At 41.2% G+C, this 21,730-nt stretch overlaps 1 protein-coding gene across 1 annotated transcript in view; it reads right to left on the bottom strand.

Moving 5' to 3' along the window:
- The window catches only part of APPL2 (adaptor protein, phosphotyrosine interacting with PH domain and leucine zipper 2), a 39,017-nt gene extending 22,815 nt beyond the window's left edge, over positions 1–16,202 (bottom strand). The window contains exons 1-3 of the mRNA XM_048500415.1: positions 15,865–16,202; positions 4,928–5,026; positions 1,553–1,612 (exon numbers count right to left, since the gene is read on the bottom strand). Of these exons, the coding sequence (XP_048356372.1) occupies positions 1,553–1,612; positions 4,928–5,026; positions 15,865–15,918 (213 nt within the window). The 5' untranslated portion in view covers positions 15,919–16,202. The remainder of the gene's footprint in view (positions 1–1,552; positions 1,613–4,927; positions 5,027–15,864) is intronic.
- Between the last annotated feature and the right edge of the window lie 5,528 nt (positions 16,203–21,730).

Raw genomic sequence — 21,730 nt, 5'->3', positions numbered from 1 at the left:
TAATGAATTCTAACTCTGCAGTTTCTTGCTGGACTCTTCCTTTGAAGTTTTATTGCTGGTGAATAGTGGCTTTTAGATCAGCAACAGTGAGTTCTGAGACACAGATGTTCTCCCATTAGTTTCTGGGATAGTCATCCTCTTCCACTGAGTGTGCAGCTTTTGGAAGGAAAGCACATGGAGCAGTGAGGGAGGTAGGGGACACTTGCCTAGCCAGCCAGATCAACTGAATCAACCCTGGTGATCAATGAGGTGACAGATACCATAGCCAGATTGCCCTCACATCCTGCATAAATTGTTCTGTATTAATAGTTTGTCTCTTGTGTAAGTTTATATATTATTGCTGTTTGGCTATTCAACTGGGATTGTATTTTCCGACTTACACCCTTCTCAACTCTCTCCTTTTCCCTTGTGTTCCTTTTATCCCTCCCAAAATGGTTCCTCCCTCCTAGGGGCACCCTATTGCAGTCTACTAGTGTTTGGTGGGCTGTCTGTTGAGCCCTGTCAGCTTGGGATTGGCTCGTCAGGTCTCTAGGCCCTCCTCCCTGACTGCAGCCTGTTCTGGGCTGTGCTGGTCCCACCCTTCTCAGCGGAACAGCTGAGGCCTGCTCCTGTGGCCCAGGTAGTTCAGCCAGTTCTCTGCAGCTTCTCCTGACTTCTGGCTTCCAGAAGGTTCTGGCGTTTGCTAGTAAGTACAGGGGCAGCATTGCCAGTTGTAGGGCATCCTGTGGTCCTTGGGCAACCGACTGGGTAAGGAAGGGGGGTAGCCCCACCCCTGGCCACTGAGTATTGCCCATTCCTAATAATCTTCCTTCCTCACATATATATCTACCTAGTGGGGACCCACTACATGCATATGACAAAATGGGAGACAGTTCACAAAAGCTTATGCTAGAATGAAATCTTAGTAGTCCCTAAGGTGTTAAGAGTCCTGGAATTACAGAAGGCACGTTCAGTTTCCCTCCCAAGTCTGCTTGCTGACTTGAAACTGAATTTTACATCTACTTGCATGACAATACAAAGCTTTTATTATGTGGAATCACATCTGTCCCTCCAGTTCAGTACTGTCTACTCCAATTGGCAGCAGTCTGTCCAAGCTCTCAAATAGGAAAAAAACCCTTCCTAAGATCTGCAGTCTGAGATTCTCTGACTAAAAATTCCAGAGACTGACAAGTAAATGGATAATGTACACTCAGAGGAAGAAAAACAGAGCCATGCACCTCTGAAAGTCACACAACTTTCACAGTCGCAACTAAGACAGCATTGTAAGGAGACTTTATCAGAACCCTGTAAAACAAAAGCAACTCCCAAGTGCACTGTGCTGTCTTGAATTTTCAGGAATCAACATGAATTTTGAATTTCCAGGAATTAACAGGGAGAAAAGAGATCAATTCGTGCAATTCTGCCAATGTAAAAAACTCAAGGCATATTTTTTTCCACCGATATCTCTGTACAGCTGAAGGAAACACCCCTGACTCTTGGGCATATCACCTGTTCAGCTCTAATCTGCTGAACCAGGCCCCTGATCAAGTTGCAGACTTAACATGACACGTACCTGTTTCTCATAGGCTAGAAGGTGCTTGGAGAGCTGCTGTGTTGCCAGACACATTTCATTCTGCAAGGAGAAAAGGTCTTGTTACTGAGGATCACACAGGCAAACAGACTAATCCTCTTATTTGTTGTACCTATCAAAGGCAGCACTAAGCAGGCCAGTCACTCCCGCTTTCCTGTTTAGGATGATGTGCAATTAATCCGCAATGGCACCAGATCTTCTTCTAGCTTGCTTATTACTAAGTGACAAGGGGGATACATATAGGAGTAAAGATCAGAAAAAGTAAAAAAAAAACACCTTGGCTTTGATAGCTCATTTCATACAACCACAATATTTTTTTTAAAAAAACCCTCTCTCTCTCTCTCTCTCTCTCTCTCTCTCTCTCTCCCCCTCCCTCCCTCCAAGGACAGGACTTGCTCAACCTGCACCCAGTAAATCTGAAACGCTGCCCTCGTTTTTATTTAATTTTATTTGCAGTTGTTTGTATTGTGGGTGTAAAGCAAAACCATGAACAAGATTGAAACAGGAAAATCACGCTACAGGAAAATGGTTACCAAATTGGTTCTTTCCCACCAGCCATTCCCCCTTCTTTGTCCACTGTTAATTTTAATTTGTGTACCACTATATCGGTGCAATTTTCTAAGCCTATTGAAATCAATGGACTTAAAAGAATTTAACTCTGTTTAGGACTGCCCTGAATGTGATAGGAGTCAAGGTGTTAAGAGTCTTTCAACAACTGGACAGCAACAAAAAGAAACTTGTAAAACTGATGAAGTGCACTCAAGCCTATGAAAGTTTACTTTTCACTAATCACATTAGTCCTTAAGATACCAAAAGAATCTCTTTTTGTTCTCTCTGTACCAAACTCACAGGGCCACCCATATGGATTTTGTAACCTCACCCTGTAACACAATACTGGATAACGTACATAAATAATACATGAAAAAGAAACTTGTACACATTGTTTGTGACTCAAAGTCTCACCAACAGCAGTGCCTGTGTAGTAGAACCATGATTACGTTGATGCCATGATTATCTTTGCTTTCCATAAGCTCAGAACTCCTGCCACGGTTTGCCATACCCCTATTCACCCTTTGCAGGCTCTTTAGAACAAATTGCTCAGTTGCACACGTGAAGGCTTCCTGTACATTTTGGCTGAGAAGGTAGCTTTACATATACAGAGGAAACAATCTTACCATCTCAGAAAATGCTCAGATCAACATCACAAATTCAGCATCAATATACTGCTGGTAAAAATGTGCTCAAAATGAAGCCCGTATTCAAATTTGGACTTATGATTTAGAACTGACAAAGTACCCTGGAGTTCATGTTTTAAGAAGCCATTTATAGCTGTGTCAGTTCAAATCCAAAAAACAAGTACACAAATCATGAAGCACCTTTTATTGGGACCAGCCCAATGACACATAAATGCACACTTGCATATCACTGAGATGGTTCCTCTTTCAAAACAGCCTTTTCCTGACTCCAACTCACTTGCAGAGGCCACAAATACTCATGAGGTTTCTTCAAAATGCCTCCAATATCTGTCAACGCCACTTTCATTTAATCAGGCTCAAAAAGGTGATATACAGACTTAATAATATGGGCAGTACGCCCAGGTTCTCTGTTTTAAATGAGAAAGTGTTGTCGGCATCCTTGTATACAAGATAAGAAATAAGAATGGAAATCATTTTCGCTGCAAACCCACACCATTATTTCATCACTACCTAATAGTATACTGCTATGACCATATGCAGATAACCAACACAGGCCACCCACAGGCAAAGTAGAGGTTTCTATGTGCTCAGAGAACTTCCTAGGTATGTAGAAAAAATGACTTTGTAAATTAATAATAAGGGAATTGCTCCTCACACACAATGGCTCGACGGAGGCAGAGTATGCCACAAGAACACAGAACACTGAGAACCACTGATGTCAGTTACAGGGGAAAAGGGAGGAGAGAAAATTACCCTTCCCACACCTGCCAGTTTACTGAACCCTGAAGGGGGAGATTAAGAGGTGTGGTAGGAATTTCAAATTGCTTCTGTCCTTCCCACAATGTTTCATTGCTCCCCACCCAGCCCTATTTAATATCCACTTGATGGCTATTTCAGAAATGTTGGTTTCTTTTCTAATCCACAATGTAGACCATACAGGCAAATTACAAGCTTCATGTCAGAAGAAGAGGAGGAGGAGTGAGGAAACAAATCTGGTTCGCCAGATAAGAGTCTGCCGCTCGTGTGGAAGATTGGGGAAAGCTACTTCACAATGTGAAACTGTGCTATGAAAACAATTTGCATCATGGCTCACCTGATGATAAAATTAAGGAAACTACATTGAAGTTGAAGCCACTTTCAAATCGCATCCCTAACTCCTATTAAGTAAGCAGACAGTTATTTCAACAAATATGGTACTAATACAATTTCCTAAATAAGTACAGGAACAAAGAAGAATGCTTTACGGCCTAGAAGGTGCGCCACATGAAGTGGTGAGCTCCAGACATTCCACCTGACATTTATAGGAGTGGACTCAACAGCCTAGCTAACAGTGATATAAATATAATGCAAGTCAAACACTCTGCAAGATTGAGTCTCACTGTGAGACACACATGATCCTGGACAAAGAAAAAGAAAAGTGTTCTATTGGGGGAAAGTGTGTTCCTACAGCTTCATGCAGATTGAAATCCCCTTCAATGGCTTCACAATGCGAAATGGTGCTATGAAAACAATTTGTGTCATGGCTTACCTAATCATAAAATTAACAAAGATACATTGAATTTGAAGTCACCTTTAAATCCCATCTCTAACTCCCATTATGCAAAGGAACTGTTATTTCAACAAATATGGTAATAACTATTAGTGTACAAAGCCAATTCATGTAACATGGAGAGCAGGAACAAGTTGGTCCCACCGACAGCTGAGCTAGCCAATCCTTCTTCTTGACATAGTCACCCACATAAGGAAAGAGTCTACAGCTTGTATATACTCAGGTACTGTGCCTGTAAGTGCCAAATGTGAACAGAATAGTGTGAGAGCGAACACATCTGGTCTCCTGCTACCTGTGAATCAATATGCCACGTGCACAGAGCTTAGGCACAGCTCCGGTGGTCTCACCAACGATCCTCCCAAGTATAGCCTTCCAGCACTGATATACCTAGAAGGAGAAGTTCTCCCACTGCAAAGGATGGGCCATCTCCAGAATGCACATAATGCTAACATAATGAACCTATCAAGGCATTTGATTAGCTTAAGAAGGGGTAATCAAAAGAACGGGGAATCAAGAAGGGGTAATCAAGCCTCAACTGTGTTAGCTAGTGTCCATCATCTCACAGGTTTGCTTCCAATACTTTAAAAGGGAAAAAGAAACAAAATTATTTACCTGAGCCCCGTAAACCCGCTGCATTGCTTGAAGCAACTGGTTGGTGTAGTCTGTAAGCGTTCCTGCATCTTCTTCAAAAACACTCAGCAACGAACGAGTCTGACAAAAGAAGAGGATTAGCAGTTTAACACTCAAATGGAAAAGAATAAAAATAAAATAACATAACCCCTGAAAACAAAGACTTGGCATAATAAAAACAGCCACTACTAACATTTATAAGAACCACATATTGAAAGGATGCTTTCTCAGAGGCTTCAGATTTCAGAACCACAATGTGAAACTCTCATGTTGAAAGGAAGTGTGTAACAGGGAAGAAGAGGTTTGCAGAAATGCATTGTCTGACTATAGCCAAAATTTCCCAAGCAATTGTCTTCCCAGGACTTATTATTTAATTTTACATACAACTCGATTCCCAAAGTTTAGGCAGAACAGCCTCAGACCTTTCCCACATTAACCTCTTTAATAACCACATAAAGTAGATGGTTATCATTTTCATTTTACAGATTGAGACTTGAGTTGAAACAGCACCCCCCTCCTGCATGCCAACATCAAACATTTTAAAAAGCAATCTCTATATATAATTGGACAAGCCTAGAAGGTGGAGAAGACTCACTTCCAGCCAATTGCCATGCATGATTCACTTCCAGCCAATCTCCATGCATGACTCACTTCCAGCCAATTGTCATGCACTCACAGCTTTGGGCAGGGCTTACAATCAATAAAAACCAATTAATCGAAACAGGGGAATTTGGCAGTTGCTTGCTCTGTACACAGCAACCTGAGATCTAATGAGACTGGGTCCAATAACTCCAATAACATACAACGTTATTGCCTTTTCCAGGGACTCTTACTCTAGCTATACTCTAGGGAAAAACTGGCTAGCATCTGAGGCAAATCAAAATAGTTTTGTAACACTTTAAAGATTAACCAATGCAGATGTCCGAAAAGAGGAGTATGACAAGGAGATTTAACCTTGTGAACTGGTGACATGGGACTAAGGGGGGAGGAAATGCAGAAGGGGTGGGCACCATTAATCCCCCAACAGTTTTTTAGACCCTGTTGTATTTATTCGTACAACAGGCCTTACTGCTATTTATTTCACAATGTAGGCCACTCAGGATCAAGTCGGACAGGTTGAGTGCGCACTAACTGGGGAATTAAAGCACACACAAGATTAACATCTGGAAATTTGATGCCCCAAATATGGAGGGACCATTGATGGCTAACACCCTTCCAACTTCACACAACTGCTTTGAGGCATGCCATGAGATTCCCACATTACATACTACTTCCTTATGCAAGTGTTAGCAATCCTGAAGGAAATGTAAGATGGGGGGACGGGGGGAGATTTAACCTTGTGATCTGGCCAGCCCACAGCCCTGTTTGCATTTTCTGAATTGTCTAAAATTGCTGTCTTCAGACTATACCAGGGGTAGGGAACCTTTAACACTCAAAGAGCCATTTGGACCCGTTTTCCACGGGAATAGAAAACACTTGGAGCCGCAAATAATTTTTGACATTTAAAATAAAGATAACACTGTATATATTGGGCTTTTTTACCTTTTACTCCACTCATTCTGAGAAGCGCATGGATGCACCATACGCCATGCAGGATAGTTGGGCCAGCCCGGCTCGGCCCCTTGCCGGTAACCCCAGCTGGGGAGAAAGCTACCGCCCAGCTCCAACAGGGCCGAGGCGAGAGGGGGAAGAACCCGCGGCCCAGCTGTGGCCAGTGCCCGGGTGCGGGCAATTGGTGCGCCCACCCTGCTGCCTGCAGGGCGGGCAAGGATGAAGCCGACAGCTCGGCTCGTGGAGCCGCAGTGCAAGGGCAGAAGAGCTGCAGAAGAAGGCTGGACAAAAATTGCCTCAAACAACTGAGCACAGCAATATAGGGAGGTGGAATGGGCAGCATTTAGCTCCCCTCTCTGGTACGACCGCCAGAATGGAGCAATGGTTGGATCTGGATCTGAGAGACCCAAGTTCAAATCCCCATTCTGCCATGGAAGCACAGTGTGGAATTGGGCCAGTCAACCACATTCGGCGTTATCTACATCACAGGATAGTTATGAGGATAAAATGGAAGAGAGGAGAATGATGTGAACCATTTTGAATCCCTACTGGGGAGAAAGGTAGAGGTAGAGCCCTTTCTAGCAGGGCTTATTGGCAGGGCTTCTGTCTAGCCAGTGTGGTACAGTGGTTAAGAGCGGTTGACTCTAATCTGGAGAACCAGGTTTCAATCCCCACTCCTCCACATGACTGATGGACTCTAATCTGGAGAAATGAATTTGTTCCGCCGCTCCTACACACGAAGCCTGCTAGGTGACCTTGGCTAGTCACAGTTCTCTGAAATCTCTCTCAGACCCACCACACAAGGGGAGGGGAAGGGAAGAAGTTGTAAGCTGCTTTGAGATTCCTTGCAGTAGAATAAAGGGTGATATAAATCCAACTCTTCTTCTTCAAGGATGTGCTCTGTAACAGACTAGGCATTTTCAGCAGATGCTCCACGCCCACAGAACATCCTCCTGGCAGAACTCAGGGTAGGTTTTACCCTCCTGGCTTTCCATCAAGGCTGTAAAACACAACTATTCCATAGAGCACTCCAAGAGATGTGAATCTGGGCTACTGGGAATATATGCAAAGGGGAGCATTTTTAAAGTTTTGGTTTTGAATGTTGCTTTAAAAGTGTTTTTTAATGTATGTAATTATGTGTTGGATCTGGTCAGCTTTTCCACTGGTGAAAAAGGGACAGAGTCCTCTTTGATCACCAAAAAGGCTATGCTGGGATCATCGGACTTGAATGGACAAAGTGGACTTGAATGGACAAAACGGACTTGAATGGACAAAATGTGGGAGAGAGGCTGCAATAAGGAGAGGAACTGGAAGAGATTGAGCAGAAAAACTGGCTGTATCTATCCCTAAAGGATTTCATATGGTTTTATTTTACTGTAACTTGCCATTGGTTCTGAGTTGGTCAGGAGAAAAACATGTTTATAAATCTTTTAAATACCCACAACACTACACTGGAGAACTGAAGAGCAGTGGCCTCTAATCTGGTGAACCAGATTTGATTCCCCACTCTTCCACATGAAGCCTGCTAGGTGACCCTAGGCCATTAACAATTCTCTCAGAACTCTCTCAGCCCCACCTACCTCACAAGGTGTCTATTGTGGGGAGGGGAAGTGAATGTGATTGTAAGTTGGTTTGAGATTCCTTAAAGACAGAGAAAAGTGGCATATAAAAAACCAATTCTTCTTCTCTCTTAAAAACAGACACACATGCCTGATACACATATGAAATGAACAGATTAAATGAATAAATATATGTAGATCCACCCTCCATAGACACACACCTTATCCCAGTCTAGTTTGGTCGAATGGTTGTCTGCAGTTCAATGTATGCCTACCACTTCTAGATGAACTGTATTTCATTTAATTCACAGACATGGTGACTTCACACAAACTAAGAAAAATTGGTTCTCTGAAAACATCCATAGTCACCACAAAAGAATATTGATGGATAAATGTAAGGAGAGTTGAGGATTATGCAGCTTTTTACTTTTCTGCCCCCTGCAGCCCAACAGACATACAGCACATCTTAATGGATGTGGCCCTAAACAGACCTAACACATTTCACCTGGTAGTTAAGTACCAGCGTATGAGTGAAGGAGAAATATAATAGCTGCCTACTGGATTAACCTGACTATCTGTTCCTGATGTTCCCAGTGTAATTCTAGACTTAAATCAAGCTGTGGAAGAAAATGTTTAAAAAATACAACTAGGGGGTGGGGGGGATGGGACACAATGGGCTGACCTAGTGGCATAGGGCAATTCACAGCCCAGAGGCAAATTTATACATTTTTGGTGCCTGACCCATGAAAATGACATCAAAATAAAACTGATGTGGTCTACGGCCCTTTCCGCATGGGCCAATTAAACCGGGATAACACCGGTAAAAAACCTGGGGGGGGGAGACTTCACACGGATCTCGATCCTAACGTGGATCCGCTCCACATCCCCCCCCACCTCACTTACTCTTGTTAAAACTAGATAAAGATAAAGGCTGGAGCCACAAAAATGCTCCTTCCACTTGGAATTTGCTTCATATTGCTGTATAAGCAAGATCACCCATGTCATACCATCAGGCTTTACATATTGCAAAATAGCTATGCCACCTGTACCTCTAAAATATTATTTACAGTGACAGAAAAATATCCCCCTCTTCCCCTAAAAAAATCCCCATTAACTGGATGCACATCAGAAACAGAAGGACCAGTCAGATCAAGTAAATTCCATCTAAAAAGACAATATCCCTCTCAATGAAGCACATGGAGAATAAATAGGTAATTCTGCAAGGAGGTGAAGAAGTCCTAACCTGTAAGACAGTGGGAAGTTAACATTAGTGAGCTCTCTCATCTACAGGACTGATCCAAGCAGAATGATACCCAATTATGTAAATGCCATATAATTTAAGATAATTATTTATTGATTACACAGGAAATGCTAAGACAAGGATGACTTGAGTTGTTTCAAAACAAAACACTGGCGGAGGTGGAGACACAAAGGATCTACAGGCTGAAGGCAATATTCATGCGATCACTTCCTGATTATTATTTCTTATTTCTACTTGCCTGCTTTTCCAACCTTTCCAGATTGCCACAACTTGCTCTAGCTGAATCTAGCAAGTTGTATGAATCTGTCATTTCCCAACTGCTTAATGACAGAATGAATACTATTATGTTATGTATGATAAATCATCCAAAACTTTAATACATCACAAAAAGTTCTAAACCATTTTGGCCACAAAGCCTTTCTCAGTGACATGAATTCTTAAAACACAAGCTATGAAGTAAAACATTCAAAATATTAATGCATCATTTCTGATCAATGCCTTAGCACATACAATAGAAGTAGTTCATAAACTATTATTCCTGCTTCACTACTGGAATAAGTGGACGACCAAAAATCATTTTTCAAAATGTTGTTATTCTTGGTCCAAGTACCTCTGCAAGCAAGGTCAGAGTGACTCACAGCTTTATCATGTGTACATTCACATTCAGGAAACAAAACACAACTTATATATACACACCATAGAACTATAAATCACTCTCACCTTGCTCAAAGAGGTATGTAGACCAAGAATAACGTTCTGAAAAAAATGATTTTTTGTGGTCTTAACTGGTTTCAACATTGAAGGGGGAATAATCTAGTTTATGAACCGGCCCTGCTTCTTTTGTCTATTTTAAAGCTTTGGTCAGAAATGCCATATTTTGAATATTTTACTTTATGCTTTGTTTTCTAACAACCTTTACTACTAAGAAAGGCCTTCTGGTCTAAGTGCATTTGGTTTTAATTAATTTTTTTTCTATTCATGGTATATTAAAGTTTTGGATAATTTATCATTCAGTCATTAGGTCTTTTGTCAGTCTTCTGGTTCTTTTGGGATGATGTTTTTTCTTCCCCTTTTTGTTTTGATTTCCCTGCTAGTATCTAGATTTGTATTATTCTCAGTGAATGCAACAAAAACACTGAATCAGCAACAGATAACTCTAGATATATAGTTCACTTATATTCATACAATCTAAACCGTTACTGGCATTTAAAAAAAGGATAAAAAGGGTTTTGCCATTAAATTAAATTAATTACACACACTTGCCCTGAGGAACTATTTTTTTGAAGAACAGTTGCTAAAAATTTAATACTTTGGTCATCCTATCTTATTGGCACTTGCAGAAGGGGATAAATCAATTGAAAATGCAGCTGAGTATGCAAAGGACAATGCAAAAGGATATGTACAATAGTTTCAATAGTTTCTTTAAGTTGCCAACAGCAAAGTCTTTCTTTGTGAGGAATGTTCAAATATTTGCCATAATAATTGCAGATGGGGAGATATTCAATCTGGCCTGCATGAAGGCTCGAGGCCAAGAGAGGATTGTTAAGTTTGTGAAATACTGGACCATATATGGCTTCAATATACATAATTTTTTAAAATTAATTTAGTTAGGCTTCAAAAGATAGTGACTGGCCCAGCTTTTCAGCCAAGTCCAAATCTGAACTTATTTCTTCCTATAATCATCCAACATTCTAACCCTGGTTAATAATAACAATATCTAGATTCTAATGACAGTCATTCAAAAGTTATTTAAGGATCCATGTGTGGCATGTTTCTTGTAAGTCCAGGTCACAGCTCTTGTGAATTTTTAATAGATTGAGCCAATAACTGAGACCATAAAGTTGCTTTCATCAGTCATGCATCACCCCTCTCAGTATATGACAATAACAATAAGAGAATTCAGGCTGCCCTTCCAATTTACCACCACTTCCTCACACCCATCAATTCTACAATTCTGCTAGAATTTTAACAGTTATTTGTGTTTCAAGGAATGTTAAATATCAACAAACTTAGCAGACACTTAAGATTGTGCACATTTCAGCTTTGATAGCATAGCTTTGGGAAGACAGCCAGCAAGAAGCAAACAGGCAGTGATAAAGAAATTATGTTATTGTGCTATAGGGGGGTGGGGCGAACATGACAGGACTGAACAGTCTTGAAGCACCTGAAAGCTAGTAGAATAATGGAATAATAGAGTTTGAAGAGACCACAAGGGCCCTCAAGCCCAACAAGGGCCCTCAAGTCCATGCAGGAATACACAATCAAAGCATTCCTGGCAGATGACATCCAGTCTCTGTTTTAAAATGTCCAAAGAAGATCCCCCACCCACCCACACACCCCTTACCATCAGAAGTTCTTCCTCATGTTCAGGTAAAATCTCTTTTCCTATATTTTGAACCTACTATTCCTTGTCCTACTCTGCAGCAGCAGAAAACAAACTTGCTCCCTCTTCAACATGGCATCCTTTCAAATATTTAAGAATGGCAATCATGTCATTCCTTAGCCTACAGAAGGCCATTGCTTTCACCTCCTGCATGTGAGCTCCCAAAGGCACCTGGTGGGCCACTGCGAGTAGCAGAGTGCTGGGCTAGATGGACTCTGGTCTGATCCAGCAGGCTCTTTCTTATGTTCTTATGTACTCATCTCTAGACTAAACATACCTAGCTCCCCAAGTCGTACCACAGGACACGGAATCCAGACATTTTACCATTTTGGTTGCCCTCCTCTGGACCTGCTCCATCTTGTCAATATATTTCATGAATTGCGGTGCCCAGAACTGGACCCAGTATTCCAGGTGAGGTATAACCAACGCAGAATAAAGTGATACTATTATATTCCTCAATCTAGACTCTATGCTCCTATTGATGCAGCCCAGAATCACACTGGCTTTCTTGGCTGCCTCTTCACACTGCTGACTCATGTTCAGTTTGTGGTCTACTAAAACTTCCAGATGCCTTTCACATGTACTGTTGTCAAGCCGGATGTCATACATCCTATTTCTGTGCATTTCATTTTTTTTCTGCCAGAGTGTAGTATCTTACACTTATCTCTAATGAAATTCATTTTGTTGGTTTTGGCCCAGTTCTCTAATCTATCTAGTCATTTTGAATTTTGACCTTGTCTGCTGGGGATTAGCTACCCCTCCTTTACTGAAGCATAAGCGTTCATAGACTAGAGTCCACATGTTTAGATGATGAAGAAATGGGCTGTAGTTCATGAAAGTTTATGGTGACTCAGTAGAATAGTTATCACAAGCAAGCTATAACTGGAAGCAGTCTGTTATGGGGTAAACCCAACCACAGGAGGCCGATGTGATACTGCTTATCACCTGCTTCCTACCAATGAGAGTTATCTCTTCTGCTCAGAAATAATCAAAACAAAAGCCTTTGACATTTTGATTTGGAAATCTTAGCTCTGCATCCCTGTGAGAGAGAAGAATATCACTTTTTTCACTCAAAAGGGTAGCTGTGTTAGTTTGTAACAGCAAAATTACACAGAAGTCCAGTGGCACTTTACAAACTAATTTAATTTAGTACTGCACTGCTAATCATCTTTTCATCAGATGAACCAGAAAAAGAATGAAATTTCTTCCCTGTTCTGAACCTGGTGATAGGTCCCACCAAGTTCAGCTGGACTAACTTCCAAATAAGTGTCTTCGGATCAGGTTTCCATCTAAAATTCTCCCTTCCAGAAAAGTACTCTGCAATCACTTTTTACAGCAATGTTGATGATAAGGAAAAGAATACCAAGACCCAAAATTAAAATGTACTGTTTTTGTTATACATATTGCCACTTTCTACTCCCCTGGGGCAACACAATCAAGATGTGAGCAATTCATATGAGGTGTTATTTTGTAGGAAAATACAATTGCAAAATTCAAGAACGTACTGCTGTCACCAACAATCCTATTTTTTCACCTCATGATTTTGAATGCAAAAACCACATTGCATCGAAGGGTGATCATAATTAGGTCCCACTGAAATAACTGGGAAAGCTAAATATATTATTCAATTGAAATAACAGGGTGTTAGAGGAGATCAACTTTGGCAGAATCAGATCCACAGTACTTTTTAAAATGTCTTTAGTTCTACTGTTTTAAAATAAGCCTTTTGTGGTAAAGGGGTGGCAGGAGCTGAGGGGGAAGGGAACATGGAAAATCCTATTTGAACCCTCTTGATGAAAAAGACTAATTAAGCCTTTCAATAACAACATTAAGCAACACAGATGTGGATTAAGCACAGCATTCATTCTGATGAAAGGTAGTCTTACAAACTGAATTCCACACGAAACTGAAAAACAGTTTTCTCCTTTCTAACCCCTGAAATTGACACTGCAACCGTAAATAACATAAACATCAATTGGGAACAGAAATAGATATTTACCCTTACGAGGAAAACAAGAAAAGCATAGAAAGTGTGATTTCATTCATTTCGATTCTTTTTGTCTGCCCCATTCCAAAGTTTGGAAAACAAGTGATTAGGCTGACAAAATAAGTTTCTGAACTAAAACTCAACCACACCCCATCACCTTCTCCAAATTAATACATCGGCAAGCCAATTTATGCAGCAAACAGAATGAATTGGTATACAATTCTCCGCAACTGTACCATATTAGAATATAAAAGGTGCATGTTTGAATAAAAGGATTTAAAATATCCAATAAACAGCAAAACAGTATGTCCAGGAAAGGCTCAACCAAACACTTCTTTCCTGGTACACAAATTTTCTGTATTCAGTAACCAGTTGTCCTGAGCTTAGAAGAAGAGGAGTTTGGATTTATACCCCACCTTTCTCTCCTGTAATGAGACTCAAGGTGGCTTACAAGATCCTTTCCCTTCCTCTCCCCAGAACAGACACCTTGTGAGGTAGGTAGGTGTGGAAACACATCTGGTTCATCAGATAAGCCTCTGCCACTCAGGTGGAGGAGTGGGGAATCAAACCCAGTTCTCCAGATTAGAATCCATCTGCTCTTAACCACACCACCTCTCTGGCTCTCCCTGAAGAAGAAAGGACTGTGGCCTTTGGGGGTTCTTAGGTTGAGATGGCTAACTTTCATAAACATGTTTTTTGGCCTCATTATTACCTTGCAGGCCCTCTCTTACTTCAAATGGTCACCCCTTATCAAATTAAAGAAGAAATTCCCTTTTGGCTTGTGGGGTGACTGAGACACAAGTGGCAGTCCTGAATTTTTGTGGGAACAGCATTTCCAGTGGGAAAACTAGATGTGTGAACACGTTTGCATCTTTTAAATCAGGAAAGAATGGTTGGATTTCAGCAATTAGTCCCATGTCCTTGCAAGCACAATAAAAAAAAGCAGAGAGTACAGGCCATGCTTTGATGTGCTTGGCAGCCTCTAATCACGCCTCCATGTCACACAAAATTAGTAGCCAGGCTAGTGATGCACTGGCTCCCATAGGGATGAGTCACCTGATGTTTGCACCTTCTCCATTAAGGCAGGAGAAAGCCTGTTTTGCAGCCAGGCCTTTCCCTGAGAAAGATCACAAAAATGACAGGGCAAAGAGGGGGGAAAGACTTCCTTCATAGTAAGGCAGTTTTAACCCTAACACCTCTTCAGGAGGGGAGAAAAGGAACACAGCACCTTCTTCCTACAGAGGTAGCTCCTTAGCAAAAGAAGTACAGATCCCCAAAACGTGATAAGGTTGGGGACAAAACATATATATAATACATAGTTACAGGATGCTAATGATGAGGTTGCAATGAACCGTGTATCTTAATTATTCAATACTGTTCCTTGAACGACTATTCTTTGTGTGTGTGTTTAATGAACTGTTAATCCCCTGGAGCCTAAGCAATCAGATGTAAGATTCAAATAAAGTTCCTTCTGCTTTCAAAGAGAGAAACCTCCTTGGTACCACTTCTTAAAAAGTTAACGTGACCACGATTTGTCCTAGTGGAGTTATGCCTTGTAAAGAAGAGGCCACCTACTGTCGCTTCCTATCCCCCTTCGAGATCATTCATATGTACACAATACTCGCCATTAGAGTCGTGGCTTTATTTTCTCTTTGCTCCCATTACTTCCCAACCTGTACCCTAGGACTACATAATGCCTATTCGTTAAATGCAATTACTCAACATTTCCAAGTAGCACTGCACACAACATTATTTTCCTCTAGCTATAGTAACCTTTTTGAGCCTTTTTTTTTTTTTTGGCAGAACCAGATTTCCCACTAGTTTCCAAACCTATAAAATATTACGGCCACCTCTGTCCTTCTCTCCTAACTCTGTCAAGCTCTATAGAACCAACAACAATCTCACCCAGCCCCCTCCAAAAGGACCCTTAAAGGCTGGATTTTCAACGCTACAGCCAGTTCATAACAGTATCCATTTTTCGAGCACGCAAAAACTAACTAAGTTGCTTGGATGCAACCCTAAAACCAGACCCATAAAAAGATCGTGTTAGCCTCAGCCAAGTTTCAGCTCTCTCCCAACAACAGCGCTGCAGATGATCTGAGCACGCAATCTGCCGGGGCGACGACATCCTTTCTAACCTCCGTTCCCCCCTTCCCACGTGAGATCGTGCCCCGATACCTGCGGACTATCCTGCAAAGCCTCGTCCAGGCGAAGTTTGTCGACGGCCGGCATTGCGAGAAGGACACCGAGGCGGTCGGGAATAATTGAGCTTGGATTAGTCCTGTTGCAACAGCCGCAGCGGCGACAGCCGGGCTTTTCCCTGTTGACACGTATTGCTTTGATGCAGCGGCGCTTATACGCAAGAATAGCCAGGGAATTGGGGCTTTCCCCCCAGTTACTGGGGAGGGGAGGGGAGTTCCCCAGCCGAGGTGTAAACAGGTTGCAGCCGCCTGTTGCAAGCCCCGTCCGCAGGCTGGCCGGAGGGACACTCCTGCGAGGTTCCTGTCTCGGGGAGGAAGTGGAACAACTAGTGGAAAGAGGCAGCATTTCGCGCCGGAAGTGTGGCGCTGCGGACGGTCCTCCCTGGATTGAACTCTGCGTCGCAGATTGTCCAGCAACACCCAAAGCAGGGGTGGGTGGCCAGGTTGAGTGGAAGACGGAGCTGGTTAGACGACTAATGGACATTGAAATTGCATTTGACACTAGCTATGCAAAAGAATTAAATTGCATTTGGCACTAGTTATGCATTGAAATCGCATTTGGCATTAGTTATGGATAATAAATAATACACCAGGGTTTTTAAGGTTGCGTTTTTAATATGTTACTTTATCAGTGTCTTAGGAGAATTTTATAACCCTTTCCTGGAGACCTGCTTGTGGCAGCTTGAAAATAAAAACACCATAAAATCACTATGTCAATATAAATGTCAATAATATAAAAATAAAAAAATAAAACAATGGAGGAGCATAAACTGACCTCAGACTATAAATGATTGATAAGATGTAGGTAAATAAGATGAAATGTTTGTTTAAAATAAATATTTTGACCTGGTGCCTGAAATAATGTTGTGGAGGACTCAGGCCCAGGCCTGTAACCAGAAGTTTTTTTTATCGGGGGGGGGGGGGGGATCCATCACCATTTACTATATTTATGGACCTATTTATTTCTTAAGACTCAAGGTGGATTACCTGGTATAAAGCAATGTAATCAAATAGCATGAGAGATCTCTAAATGTACTAAGACTAGGATTATAGCAATTTGAAACAGCAAAAATCATTTCACATAACTCAAACAATGCAGAAAATAGTATTACAAAGGTAGAAAGTAACAGAGTAGGATAATGCATAAAGCAGACAGATAATATATGATATAATCCACAGTCCTGTTGGTTTTATAAAAGCACATTCCTGAATAATTCCATTATCATGTAGCTCTATTGTCTTTATAAAAATGCCCTCTTGAACCACTGTGCTTTATACAGTTTGCAGAATGACAAAAGTGTAGGAGCTTTCCTGACATCCTCAGAAAGGCCATTCCACAGAAAAGGAATGTCTGTTGGATGGCACCATTAGAAGCCTTGAGCTAATGATTTAGTTTTGTGTCCAATTTGTAAATTCTTTTTTACAGTTTTTATAACTGTGACTTAAATATTGGGAGTCTCATTGGCAGTTCAATAACTTAGATTTCCATCCAAAGGGGGAGGACCATTGTTGGGAGCGCTGCACCACCATGCTGGCAAATTCACCCTTCCTGGGGCACAATCTGGCAGAGGGGTGATTCCACCAGTGTGCAGCCACTGCTGCCTCCTCCCCTCCCCCGGCCGGAACATGGCACTGGGCGCCACTCCAGTGTCTCAGGGTCTCTGCTGCCACCACTGTAGCAGGGGTGGGCAGGGGGCGTGGCCAGTGGAGGTGCTGAGTTTAGTAGTACCCTCCTGGCCATTCCTGGCGTTACACTGGCCGGCCACAATTCAAACTTAAGTATCCTTTTGGATTGCATAAGTCCATTGCGGCCCATTGAGGCTTCTCGGTGGTGGGGAGACTTTTGTACTTTGCAAGCCTCCCTATGTGCCAGGAAGCTCTATGGGATTGGCAGGGCAGCACCACATAAGTGCTGCAGCCCATCACCTCCCCTTTGGATGCTGCTGCCCATCCTATAAGAAAATAAACAGGTTCATTAACTATAACTGTAAATAACTATAACTCAACAGTAGCTAGGGCTGATTCTGCATGGGCCAAAACAGCAGTGTGAAAATGGTGTGAAAACATCTTTTTACACCGTTTTAAACCCTTTTACACCATTTCCACACTGTTTTCACACTGCTGTTTTTGGCCCATGCGGAATCAGCTTAAGTTTCAAGCATAGAACTGCAGTAGAGACCAAAGTTTTTAGAGAACTAAATTAATTTGTTCTCTAGACTTAGGTACAGCAAATTGCAACCTCAGCTTGTTTACCCCAAAACAGAAAAAGAACGCTGAACAGTTGGCTACAGATGGTATGATAGGTGTTGGTTTGAAAACTCTGTTTTCTGAGTGTCAGAGCTTTCTGTTTTTCTTTGTAGAGAATTTATGAAGAAAGTTTCAGATGTCAACTGCATTGCTTGACATAGCATGTCTGATACTTTTTTTTGGTACTCTTTGAATTTTTGTTACCCTTGTCCTGTTACATTGCTTTAGAGATCTCTCATGCTATTTGGTGATATTGATTCATACCAGGTAATCCACTTTGAGTCTCAAGTAAAACACGGGTTTATACATATAGTAAATAGTGGTGGATGCCCTCCTACCCATGAAAAGTTTCTGGCTATGGACCTGGCCATGGGTAAGGGCCAGGTGTTTGGTGGGGTGGAGAAATAAAGGCTGATTCAACATGATTTCAAGGAAAGCTGGATCAGCAATGGATTTTTAAAAAGCACAGTAAAAGTACTCAGGAACACAGTGGAAGGGAAATGAAGGGAAAGCATTTCTGGAATCAAATGGAAATAAAAAATAGAAAAGAATTGAAAAGAAAATAGATCTAATTGAAAAGAAAATAGAAGCCTTCAGGCTCTAGATTGATTATACTCTCTACATTCTTATGTTCTAAAATCCAGCCTCCTAAATTGGGAATTTCAATCTTTAAGAATGAAAGCAAGAAAGACTTGCCCCCGCCCCCACTTAGCCACCTGATCCCTTTTGAACAAGGACGTGGGGCCAGATACTTGATCCAACTATTTATTCCTGCGCAGAGAAAAGCTCTTGCCTTAGCAAGATTCAACATTATGCTCTCAGCATTTCTGAGTGGCAAATATAAGGGGATAGAAAAATCAAAAAGACTTTGTTCCTGCTCTTTAGCTCAGGTGGAAACTGTTTGTCATTCTCTCATACTCTGTCCCAAATTTACAGAGATTAGAAATAAATATTGTGTCTGTATTCCATTACAAGACAAAACAGCTGATCTATTCAAAATCCCACTATTACGGAATAACTCAGATGCACCATTCAATGAAACAATAGCAAATTTTCTGCAAGAGATAATGCATTGGAAATAAGTACCCTAAATAATGTGTTCGATTGTTTGTGGGGTTATTATACTATTTGCTGCTTTTTGTAAATTTAACTGAATTTTTTTATGCCAATAAAGGCTTTGAAATTGATTGAGAGGGCTTCATTTTAATATGCCCTTAGCTAACATACACATAATGTACAAGGACTGGTCAGGAGATTGGGAGATGTGGGTGTGGAGAGAAAGCCCATCTTCGCTTCAGATTATCAATGATTTGGCTAGACGTGTCAAGCAGGTCAATGTAATGACCAGAAGCCAAAGTAAAATATAGTCAAATATACAGAGTGTAAACAAAATATACAGATAGTTTTACATAATGATCAGAGTTACAGAAGTTTTTTCAATACCAAGGTTTAATGCTAAAATATGCACCAGCACCAGCAGTAGAAAAGTAATACTGTTACTCATTAGACTGGATCTGTCTTGTTCTAAAAGTTGTCTCCATTACATCATAAATAGAAGTTGCTAACATAAGGTTGCCACCCTCTGCAAACTTCCTTTGGAGCAAGCTTCATTGAAGTCAGAGTAAGCACAGTGAAGCATGCATAAAGTTACACTTTCAAAATCTGCTATTTTGCCTTTAGAAAGTAAAGGCTTTCCAGAATTATCACAAAGCACCTGCTAGTCAATATAAGAATCATAAGAAATTTTCTTAGCTGGGGATTATACAAATCTGTGACTTCTGTGCAGAAGGAACTGGGAATAAACCAAGGCATTGCAAATGACCCTCCCTGCAAACCAGCTTTCTGGTTTGTGAATTCCAGTTAACAGATTGCCCTGGTTAATGTTCACTGGTTAACATGAATACAGATGTCATGTTTGGCTATGGTTTAGGCTAGCAGTGGAAGGACAGGAAGAATTTCCCATAAGATGCTATCCCATTACCAGTTTTATGATCTTGTAACCATGCTTTAAAGATTCCAAGCATTGAATCTATCCTAGCCCATCTAAGGAACTGGGAGCAATAAATATTGAGGGAGTTCTCCAATAACACCTGTGATATGCAGGCAGGGAAAAATGAAATATTGTTTTGTTTGAAGTAAGGGTCACACTGCAACCCAGCCACAGTGCTGCTTAGCTAAAGAATGTCATTTGGGGGTTTCTGCAGCTTTGACTTTGATTGATATTACATATGAAGTTTGAGATGTGACCTTTAATCTAGTGTGCTAAGCCAGCCCTAGCAAGGAGCTGCTCTGCCAGTGTTGAATTTGAACACTCTGTTCCAGTCTCTTTCTTATGATCCATGAATAAGATTGTTGCATTCACTTTAACAACACTAAAATGCATAAACATTACATTGCATTTGAGAGGATTCCAGGATAAGCAGGAAGGGAATGGGGAGTGACGTGAAAACATAAATTAATTACTGAGCAAGGAACTATCAAATTAAGTAGGTTTCCTTTTCTTTTAAATATAAAAAAATCCTGTTTTTAAACTTTGATGGCAGATTATATTTAATGGTGGAGAATGGTTCCTTGGGATTGACAAAAGCATGACCAGCCATCTGAAATATGCGGGAATGGGGGAACTGAAGGCAGAGAACCTTGAAGATTAACCCTCTCCCTGGCATGAATCTGTAAGATGAGGGATGTCTATTGCAGATTATTGATCAGATAAAGTATGTGTGGAGGTTCACTGATGGCCTTTTATGGTGCCTGATGGCCTTTTATGGTGCCTCATAATCACTTGGTCTTTTCATTGCCATAAAATCACAGCTGACGTATGGTGACCTCATAGGGTTTTCAAGGCAAGAGACATTCAGAGGTGGTTTGCCATTGCATAGGAGGTCACTTGGAGGTCTCCCATCCAAACACTTGCCAGGTTCAGGACTGAGATTATGTGACTGGCCCAAGGTCACCTAGTAAATATCCATGGCAGAGTGGGCATTCAAACCTGGGTTTCCCAATGGGGACCCACAGTGGCTTACTTTCCTTCCTTCATTTTATCTTCACAACAGTCATATGAGATAGGTTAAGGCTGAGAGAGAGCAAGTGGTTCAAGATAACAGGCAAACTTCCATGGCATAGTGGAGACCTGAACCTGGCTCTCAGATCCTAGCCTGCCAATTTAACCAGTACACCACACTGGCATTTTGTAATGTGCATACCCTGAAATTTACATAGTCTAATGATCTTGGGCCACAGGTTTTCACTACCCTTGCAGTATATTATTTCATAAATAGTTTAAGGATACTTACATATCAAAATGCTGGTGGGATGTCTTTCTCATTGCAAAGCAATTTTTGTTAATTTTATTGATTGATTGATTGATTGATTGATTGTTTAATCTTATATACCGCCCTATCCCCGAAGGGCTCTGGGCGGTGTACAACAAAGTCAAATCCTAATACAGCTAAACACAAACAAGATTAATCAAGCCAATACCCATCCATTTTGTTTTTCAACTTTTATATTCTATTTACAATGGTAACCCAAGAGGTCCTGATTTTGTGTAGCATTGTTTAATCTGTGATTCAAGTCTAGAAGTGTGTTGTGCCAGT

This window comes from Sphaerodactylus townsendi, linkage group LG06, assembly GCF_021028975.2.
Source record: "Sphaerodactylus townsendi isolate TG3544 linkage group LG06, MPM_Stown_v2.3, whole genome shotgun sequence".
Classification (NCBI taxonomy): Eukaryota; Metazoa; Chordata; class Lepidosauria; order Squamata; family Sphaerodactylidae; genus Sphaerodactylus; species Sphaerodactylus townsendi.
The sequence above is the reverse complement of the archived record's forward strand: the minus strand, read 5'-3'. Positions and strand labels throughout refer to the sequence as shown.